The 10,688-nt window shown below is 36.2% G+C and overlaps 1 protein-coding gene across 1 annotated transcript; it reads left to right on the top strand.

Moving 5' to 3' along the window:
• The first annotated feature begins 7,702 nt into the window (after positions 1-7,702).
• LOC132284443 (dof zinc finger protein DOF3.1-like) lies at positions 7,703-9,537 on the top strand. Its single transcript, XM_059786557.1, has one exon. The coding sequence runs from the start codon at positions 8,245-8,247 to the stop codon at positions 8,920-8,922; it is 678 nt and encodes a 225-aa protein (XP_059642540.1). The 5' UTR covers positions 7,703-8,244; the 3' UTR covers positions 8,923-9,537.
• The last annotated feature ends 1,151 nt before the right edge of the window (positions 9,538-10,688 follow it).

The following is a 10,688-nucleotide window of genomic DNA, read 5'->3' as shown; positions in this document are numbered from 1 at the left end:
TTGAGCGAGTATAGATTTTGTGAATTAGGAACACTTGAAAGCTAGCGGAGGATCGAACTAAGAAAAAATAAATAAAAGAGGTATAGTCCTTGTGCATGAGGAACACTTGAAAGTCCATTTGCACTCTCATCATCTTTCATAATCATTTCACGACTTTCAAAGTCGCTACGGTAATAATACCACTTGTTGATGTTTGTCGTGACTTGATTGAGAATAATATATAAAGAGAATCAAATCTCCATTTATCTGTATGGCCGGTTGATGTAACTTCTTGAGAATATATGGTACAAGCCTAAAACTTAGAGAGCAAATGTTACCAGACGAGAATAATAGCACTTAGCAGTCGTGCGAGGCCACATGCCCCACCTCTGACCCGATCTAATTTGAAAAATACTTTGCTTCTTTACCAGTGAGGGGAACCTTTTCTTCAGTGCAACGATCGAATCTCATTTGTCCATTTTGTTTTTAATTAAAAATGTGAAAAAAGGAAAAGATAATTTTAAAAAATGAAGTCTTAATTTTTCATTTTAATGGGTAAAGTCTACATAACACCCCTATAATTTTGATCTTGTGCGCATTACACCCCCTATAGTTTATTTTGTATATATAATGCTACGTTTGGTGTGTAGGAATGGAATGGAATGCCCCATTCCAACCATTCATCTGTTTGGTGTGCAGGAATGGAATGGAATGGTCATTCCATTGGAATGAAAATTCATTCCATTACTAAACCTATAGAATGACCATTCCATTCAATATTAAGATTAAATATTTTTGCAATATTCCCAATAAGCCCTTCATTACGTTCTAATAACAGGCAAAAATCTTTCGCATAGACAAAAAATCTTTCACATTCCATTTTTCAAATTTCTTGACCTTCTTTTTTAGAAGTGGTAAAGGTCTTTCACCTTCCCTCTTTTCTAAATATACACAAGGCTACCATTGATAAAAAGTTGCAGGACCTTCAACCTTATATATATATATATAGTTTTTTTAACTTTTACATTAGCTTCTTAGGTTAATTATTCAACCATTTTTTGAATAAAATTATACTTACAAATTTATTTGTGTGTCTTCAATCATTGCAGATTGGTTTAGTTGTAAAACTTGAATCTGTCCAAAATTTAAAGCCAATTCTAGAACATTATTGTGACCATGGGGCTGGGAAGTGGCTACGATTTTGTGCTTGTGTCTTTTGGGAATTCAGATTTTTTCCCTTTTGCAGTCATTTATTAAGATTAATATCTCATTAAAAATAATATTTTATTTTATTTTAAGGTTTTTCTTTATTTTTTTCAATGCCAATATTGAGCATCTTATAACATCCCATAATTTATCGTCAGAATATTTATTAGATTAATTTTATTAAAAAGTAATGTAAGCCAATGAAAAGGGTATTTTTGAGAAAATTCATTCCATTCAAGATTTAATGATAGTCAACCAAACAATAGAATAGTAATAATCATTCTATTCCATAATGATTCACCATGTCACACCAAACAATGGAATGAGAATACTCATTTCATTCTATTTTCATTCTCATTCTCATTCCATTTCAAGTTGCATTCTATTATATTCATGCACACCAAACACAGCCTAAATCCATACCAGATATTACAATGTTGCAACTAAGCACCTCCGGTAATAGAAAATGACCGTCAATTGGTCATGGGCATGCCATATGACTATTTTTAAATCATAAAATTCAAAATTGCCCTTTTATATTCCGTAATTGCCCTTCACCATATTTCCTCTTCATCCCAACTGCAGCAACCCGAAGCTTCAACAACTCAATTAACTCCGACGAGCTTCAGTGTCCAAGCCAGCAAGTTTCACTAATTAACATATTGTCATCAGCACATCAAAAACCCAACAAAAAAGCTAGCAACGTTCAAACCCATTTCAGTCCGGCGAAGGCCCAGCTACATCTATGTTACGTTTATGTCGAAGACAGACCTAGTTGTTGATCTCTTTCTACTCGGTTTAACAAGTGGCCCAAACTGAACTTACGGTGATGACAAGGACGGAACCACCTGGCGATGGCAGTACTGAACTTACCGGCGGTAAAACAAGGACTTGGGTTCGAATTGAATAGCGGTGAACAAGGATGAATGAATTGCAAGTTTGCAACAGCGACAAGCAAGAAAAAATGCACTGCGAGGATGTTCTAGGTGAGCAAGGTTCTGAACGATATTGGTGAAACTTGTTGGTTTAATGGCCGCTGAAGCTTTCCGGTTGCAGTCTGTTGAAACAGTTTAGATCAACTACACACTTCAGTACGAGAATAGATAGAACCAGCATGCAACTCTTAGTTTAGTCACCATTAGAAATTACTCTCATGGATTTTGAGATATGATCGCTGAAGTTATTGGGCTCACTGGACTGAAACTAAGACTGTAAGTATGTATCGCTGGAACAGTATTTGGTCTCTATAACTCGCCCGACTGTTTGATCGGTGTAGGGGTTCTTTTTTATCAAGACAATGAATAAGTGTATAATGGTGATATCAGAAGTACAACTGTGAAAAAAACAGAGAAGATGTTTGGTGTAGGAGGAGGAGGAGAAGACCAATCGTCAAGATTGAGGTGGTGGTAAGACAAGTATAAAATTTCTTATGATAGCTGCCTTTTCTGGTTGGTTATTCCTGGGATAATACTATTTATAAGCCTGGATTCCATTAGTCATTATCCAATGGTTTCTTCAATGCATGGTTTCTCGCATGCATGGCTCCCAGTCAAGATCACATGGGTAATCTTGAGGGTTTAGGAGTCTGAAGAGTCTAATCTTCTCATCGAGCCTTACACTATGTTGCCATGTCGTTTCTCCCTCAACTGGGGCATTAAATGTTGCTTGGCTGTCGGTTGGTCGAGCCTGACACAGTATTAAATGTGATATTAAGGTTTGCTGTTATAATGTGTATAATCCCATTATCTTCTTGTTAATTGGGCCTTGCTAAAAGCGAAGGCACGTTTTGACTTCTCCTCCACCAATCCAAGATTCTCCTAAGTTTCCCAAGTTTAGATTCCTTACAGTTGCGAAGGCCCTACCTTCGTTTCGTGTTATACATGAACCTATGGTATTCTGATTGCGAGCTCTCTAGGGTTCCAATCTTTTGATGCGTTACGGCCTGGTATGGTACTAGGGCTTGAGGTGCTCGAGGGTTGGTCCATTGAGGCTCGGTAGGCCTGGTGTGGTAGCAAGGCTTGGGGCGCTTTAGGCTTGATCCCTCGAGGCTTGATGGGCCTGGTATGATACCAAGGCTTAGGGTGCTTGAGGGTTGGTCCCTCAAGGCTTAGTGAGCCTGCTGTGATACCAGGGCTTGGGGTGCTGGAGAGTTGGTCCCTCGAGGCTTGATGGGCCTAATGCGATACCAAGGCTTGGGATGCTCGAGGGTTGGTCCTTCGAGGCTTGGTAGGCCTGATGCGACACCAGGGTTTGGGGTGCTCGAGGGTTGGTCCCTCGGGGTTTGATGGGCCTGGTGCTATACCAGGGCTTGGGGTGCTCGAAGGTTAGTCCCTCGAAACTTGGTGGGCCCGGTATGATACCAAGGTTTGGGATGCTCGAGTGTTGGTCCTTTGAGGCTTGGTGGGCATGATGTGATACTAGGGCTTGGGGTGCTGGGGGGTTAATCCCTCAAGGCTTGGTGGGCCTAGTGTGATACCAGGGCCTGGGGTGCTCTAGGGTTGGTCCCTCGAGGCTTGGTGGGCCTGGTGTGATACCAGGTCCTGGGGTGCTCGAGGGTTGGTCCCTCCAGACTTTTGACTTTTCAACTTGCCACGAGGGCCTTGGTTAGGGTTGTATTAACTTGTCAACGGGTCATGTCAACGTTTAATAAGTGACACCCACAATCGGTGATAATCAAAAGCTCGCAAGGGATTAAAGCTTCAGTTATGCTCTAGTTGGTTTCAATGGAGTTTTCAGATGACTGTCGTAGATGGATGAACTTTCCGGTGCTATCACGGCTGCTGTCGCCGGCGATGAGGGTTGCAGATTCCATTGATGCACAAAGACAACTTTTTTGTTAAACTTTTTTGTATTTTCACATTTCATGCTATTTTAATTATTTTTTAAAATCATAGAGACGAGGGTATTTAAGTCTATTCGCAGCTCCGATATTGATCAACAGGCAAAAAGCGTTCATTCACACATGTTTTTACGTAGAAAAGTCATTAACAAACATTAGGGGGTTATACGCACAATATGAATATCACAGGAGGTTTATCAGCACGCGACCCTATTTTAAATTTAAAATGGGCATGTCTCACTTTCTTTATCATTGTGGTGATGAGGGGGAATCTCCTACCTCCTTACTGAACAAAATATTAGTCAAAATGTCACATTGGCGATGAGGAGGAACCTCCTTCTCACTGGTCAAAATAAAACCTCCTTTTCACTAGTCAAAATAAAATATTTTTTTCTTGGCTTGTTAAAATAATTCGCCAACATAATATTTGTGTTTACACCCTTATTTTTCATTTTCCAGTAGAAGATTACCCTGATCGATTCCAATGTAAAGGTACTACGACGTTCCAGTGGAAAGTTTTGAGACACATGGCAGCCTAGGAAGTTGGTCGGTCAAATGGAAAGGTACTACGGTATTCTAGTGGAAAGTCTTAGGACATATGGCAGCTTAAGAAGTGAGCGGTTACAAGTGGTTACATGCAAAGTCATGGGACACATGGCAGCCTAGGAAACGAGCGGTTACATGCAAAGTCGTTGGACACATGACAGCCTACGAAGCGAGCGGTTACAAGCGGTTACATGTAAAGTCATGTGTCCCATGACAGCCTAGGAAGTGAGCAGTTACATGCAAAGTCATGGGACACATGGCAGCCTAGGAAGCTGGTCGGTTCAATGGAAATGTACTATGATATTACAATGAAAAGTCTTGGGACACATGACAGCCAAGGAAGAAGCGGTTATATGCAAAGTCAAGAGACACATGATAGTTTAGGAAGTAAATGGTTACATGCAAGCCACCACTACTAAATTCTATAAATAGGGCATGATATTGTAATTTAGAAGGCCTGTTCAACGCCAAATCAAACATAACATTTCAATACAACTTTAATTTTCATTGCAATGCACTTTCAATATAATTAGTCTTAGTCATGCACTTTACTTTTCACTAGATAATTTTACAGTCAATTCAATTACTTTCATAAGTAACGTAGTTCTTCCTAACCAGTTAACTTTCCCGAAGTCCTTTATCAAAGGCAGAAAGAACCTTGACGTGTTCATTCTAGACCTCATCACAGTCGTCTGGTCTCACAATCTTCCTTCCGGAATATTGTTTGGATCTCTCTTCAAAATTACTACAATTTCTAACACGTCCATCCTGTTCCATCGGAGCCAACCACTTTTAGAGGCCAAACAATTTGCAATTCAACTTTCTAATTTAAGGTGGAGTGAATGATACATTTTGTAATAAAAATAGTAGAGTGCTTATTATTTTTTTGAAGATAATTATGTAATTTTATTTTTTTCCAAAAAGCAACTGAAATTTAACTGAGAAAACTGAGAATGTAAATGCATTTCCTATAAATATTACCATAGCGATCATGTTTCTCATAGGGCAAGTCTAATAATAAATTGAGACCGCGTCCTCTCATTCAATCAGTGAGGAAACCAGATCCATCATAAGAATGTCTATCATGAGTTTGTCTATTATGAGTTTTTTCCTTTGTGTGTATGACCATATTGTTCGCATATTAGTACTAAATTTCAATAAGGGTTGGGGCATGGCTGGTAGGTAGGCCCCACACATATCATCAACAAGCAATTTCACAGCAGTCACGTGATCAGCATGATTCAACCTTGACAACAATGTCAAGTGCAATTAGAATTCTGCTGAGTTGTAGTTGCATAGTTCAGATTTTAATTTAAAATTTATTTTATATTAAAAATTTGTTTGTGAGAAATAAATTGAATTTTATATTTAAATTGGAGAAGATTTGACACAATTATAGATTTGTGATTATTTTTGTATGTATCCTTTTTATAATTTTAAAAAGTTAATAGTTATTTAAAGATTAAAAAAACAGTGAATTAAATAAGATAAAACAAAAGGTTTGAAAAGTGTAAAGTTTAACAAACTCCATTACGCAGTTAAATGTCTCGATCAATAATTAAAAAAAAACAAATATGAGTTTTTAATATTCTGAATTCGTTAGAAGGAGTCAAATTCAAACAAACTCACACGTGTCGAGTAAAAAAACAGTATCAAATTCAACTCCACTCACAAAGTTACTCTAAATGCAAGTAATAGTTTCCAATTGGGCCTGCCTTCACACTCTGTTGGCCCACTTCTACTTTCACACTTAAACGTACACTTGAACATATAATAGTGCTTATAGTATCATCATCGTGGGGTTCTGCCACGTGTCCCTTGTGACATTGGCTGAGAGGTGACGACCACTCGACGCAACAATCCCTCGTTGATGCGTAGTTGGACGGTTCCTACTAGTCTTGGGACAAGAAATGGACGATTAGGATTAGACTAGTGGAATATTTATGATGCCTTTTACTGCTTGAATGGCACGCAAGCTTACTTTAAGCTATGCGGCTCGGCTTTCTGCTTGCGGCTTGGCGCAATTACTATGATTAGAGTCTTAAGACACGAGTAATTAATGTGGTGTTAGCCTAGCCGACACTAGTCCTACATTTTCTCATTCATTTTATATTCACATGAGATTACATTTATATAAATATATATATATATATATGTGCGTGTGTGTGTGTGAGTGACTCTGTGCTGTATATATGGGGTCTAAGCTCATAATTCATATCCGTAATGTGTGACCAGAATCTTCCTTAATCCTTTTAATATTCTCAATTTGCTTAAAGCTATGTTTTTTCTCTCTCCCCTTTTTTTTTTTTTTCTTTTTTATTTCTTGTCTAGTGGATGTCACATCTGTATAAATTTTTATTTATATAATTCGCAATTGCACATTTGAATGGCTTCGCAAGTTCATTCAAAACATAAATGAATATAGTATTATTAGTAAGTAGATCAATTTTATGAAAGATATAAAAATAATTCAAAGTCGTTTATATATATATATATATATATAGATATATATATATATATTTAAAAAATTCTTAATATTAGTGGATTCACAAGTCAATTCAAAGCATCAATGAGTATAACTTTATTTGTTAAAGTTAGGTGTGTTTGATAAAAATTATAATTGAAATTATTATGGAGCAAATAAAATGTCAAGATATGACTCAAATAGTCAACTACTCTTAATAGTAATATTTTGTTGATTTAGAGATGAATTTGCTTTGAATTGAGTAGGATAAAATTGTTTATCATTTTATAAGATTTAAAAATAAAAATAAAATAATAAATAATAAAAAAAGAGGTGGGACTAAGACTATTACAATATTATCCATGCATATGAATTTTCACAAAATTAGTACCTCAGACCTCTCTCTACGTTAGAAGAAACAAAAACATCCTGTAAATTTTTTTTTTTTTTTTTTTTTTTCAAGTTTAAGAAGAATATATTCTCACAGCAGTTGACATTTGTTCTCTAATTTTTTATTTAAACAGTCTTAGTGGCATTGACAAATCAAACAAGTTTCTATTATGCTTCCTAGAGGAACGAAGAATAAGGAATATAATTAATTAGTTCTATTTTAATTAAAGTACATTACTTTTTGATTAAATATATGCTTAGTGGAAGTTAGTGGCGCTGTCCAACTCCAGACTCTTCTACAGCTTAGCAATCCAACTCCAACACTAGAAGAGAGAGAGTGTGTTTCTCTCTCTATATCAAGTCTGGTTGTTGTACTCACGCGGACACAGGTCACTCTTATCAGAATTTTAAACCCAATTACTTCATCTTTCTTCATTTTCTTGATTGTTCATCTATGGAGGACGCAAATCCCACCTGAAATGTTTAGTTCTCTCGCATGTTCGTCCATCAAATTCAACTTCAAATCTTTGAAATTTCACTCCCTTTTCTGTCCATGAAAGTCGCACTCTGTAAGTTGAAGCTTCTGGTTTTGTTCTTGGACTTCTTGTTTGTGTGTTCAAAATCCATGTTTGGGGTCAAAAATATCTGACCCTTTTTGTGCTTTTTCTCCATTTTACACCTTCAAGGGCCAAACCCTAATCAAATACCTCAAAACCCAATTCATTATCTCCCACAAAATCAATCAATCTATCCATACCAATTCACCAAAAGCCAACTTTTTATCACAAAAAACACAATTTTAGGTAATTTTGGTGCAAAAATGCAAGACCCAGCTACATATCAACAGATCCAACCCCAATTTCCCGAACAAGAACACCTGAAATGTCCTCGCTGTGACTCAACAAACACCAAGTTCTGTTACTACAACAACTACAATCTCTCTCAGCCCCGCCATTTCTGCAAGAATTGCAGAAGGTATTGGACCAAAGGTGGGGCTCTCCGGAACATCCCCGTCGGCGGCGGCAGCCGGAAAAACGTCAAGCGCTCTTCGAACCCAAAACGCTCTTCGTCATCTCCTTCAGCTACTTCACCGATGTCCTCTTCCACTTCTCAGGCTCATGCTGTTCCGAAAACAGAGTCATCAAGAATGTACGGTTTTCCGGTGTCCACGTTCGAGCAGGACCGTCGATTGCTCGATGTGCCGGGGAGTTTCAGCTCGCTTCTGGCGTCGACTGGGCAATTTGGGGACTTGATGATGGAGGGTTTGAATCCAAATGGGACGGGTGTGCAACTGGGTGAATTTGCAGAGAACCCGAATTCGAGCTCGGGATCGACTGTGATTCAAAACCCATCAATGGAATTGCTGAGTACCAATAAAGGACAGAACTTTTCGGGTGTTCAAAGTCAAAATGGTGGAGGAGGAGGTTCTAGCTGTTGGAGTAATGGCAACGGGTGGCCTGATCTTGCTATTTACACCCCAGGTTCCAGCTTTCAGTAACTAAAGTAAGAAAAACACACACACACATATATATAGATTATAGTCTATAGAGAAGAGGAAAGAATGTTTGCATATTTTCTTCCTTATAGTAATGGTGCTGATTTTGAGAACTTCAATTATCATATCATAAACTATATATGATGGTGAAGGGATGTGCATGAATGACCCAGGCGTATTTTAGCATTTTCTGGTGCTATAAGCCACAACACCAGCAGTTTATAGCTTCTTTTGGTTGTGTGGTGTTTGTTTGTATGTATTTGGGAAAAATGATCAATTACCATAGTTTTTTTTTTTTTTTTTGGGAGTGGTGTTCTGTTATTACAATGAGAATTTGGTAATATGATAATTAGTTTATGTTGATGCAAAATGGATTTATACATGACCTGTTGTCTTAGCATGCAAATGATATGATTGCCAATGCAATATGAAGGACAAATATGAATTGGTGAATGCAGAGTGTGCAGTGATGTAGAAGTTTGATACATATATGTTCATGAATCTAAGAAATGGGAGAGAGAGAGATTGGAAATCTAAATTGCATGGTTCAAGTTGTATTATTTCTACATTGTCTTTGAAGGGATAGACAAAGTTCATTTTGTATTGTTATATCTTATCTTTTATGTTTCCCTTTTGATTTGTTTGCTTTCAGGTTTGGAGCATTCAAATATATAGTTTAATTGATTTTATTTTTTTGACCGTCTTCTCCAACAAACTGACTATCCCCATTGGTCAGAAACTGTATTTCAGTGATATTTCTTCTAGCTCTCAGTTAGTTGGTCAGAGTTCGAATTTTCTATAAATGATGGGCGATCTAGTTCCTTGCCAAGGAAAAATAAAATAAATTAACGTTATATTTGTTTTGATTAATTATAATAAAGTGGGTAGGTCTTGGAATCAGTATATTTATGTAAATTTGGTTTGATAATTATCTATCATCTGCATAAATTGAATCGAGATCCAAAATTGATAATAAGCTGAATCATCAGTTGTTCTCCCAAACCTTGAGAATTTTGGACTCCATTCGGTTCATGATTTCTCAAGTGTACGACCTGAGAATTTTGGATTGTTGGACAGATTAAAGGCAATGATATATGTTGCACTAAAATATGGTACAACTTATATTTTTTATTTTACCAGATTTGAGCTTTCAAAAGTTGTCTAAAAAGGTCAAAATTAAAAAATTTATATGTATTTTGAGATGACACGAATTGTATTTATTTCTAAATTCATAATTATATTGGACAACAAGTAAGTAATTTGAAAATTTTGGGGGCAATTAAAATTTTATATGAATTTTGGAGGTCATAAATAGGGATATTAATATAAAATAAAATTTTTTTTGAGGGCATAAGCAGAAATTTGAAAAAAGGAAGATGGGTTTGAAAGAATTTGGTGGTGGAATTGAAAGAAGAATTGGATTCTGACTTCCTGCTCAACATATTTTAATATTCTTTTTCAGATTTTGGTGGGCTACCCCTTGAAAACTTGAAATTTTAATTTTAAGATATACTTTTTTTTTTTTTTAAATTAACGTTTTGTAAACAAATGGTTAGTTTGTTTTATTTGAACGTAAAATATTTTTTTAAAAAATATATATATTTTTATTTTTATTTTTTCGGTATTTAACAAAAATTTATGTTAAGATTGAGATCAAGTTCATCGGTAAAGTAAGTAAAATAATTTATCAAAAATTGATAATTATATTATTTATGTTAAATTTTAATATATTTTTTTCTTAATAAATATTTTACGACAAAATATATATA

The sequence above is a fragment of the Cornus florida genome, unplaced genomic scaffold, assembly GCF_030987335.1.
Source record: "Cornus florida cultivar Cherokee Brave unplaced genomic scaffold, ASM3098733v1 CherokeeBrave_3.0.0_Hap2_Chr11, whole genome shotgun sequence".
Classification (NCBI taxonomy): Eukaryota; Viridiplantae; Streptophyta; class Magnoliopsida; order Cornales; family Cornaceae; genus Cornus; species Cornus florida.
The sequence above is the reverse complement of the archived record's forward strand: the minus strand, read 5'-3'. Positions and strand labels throughout refer to the sequence as shown.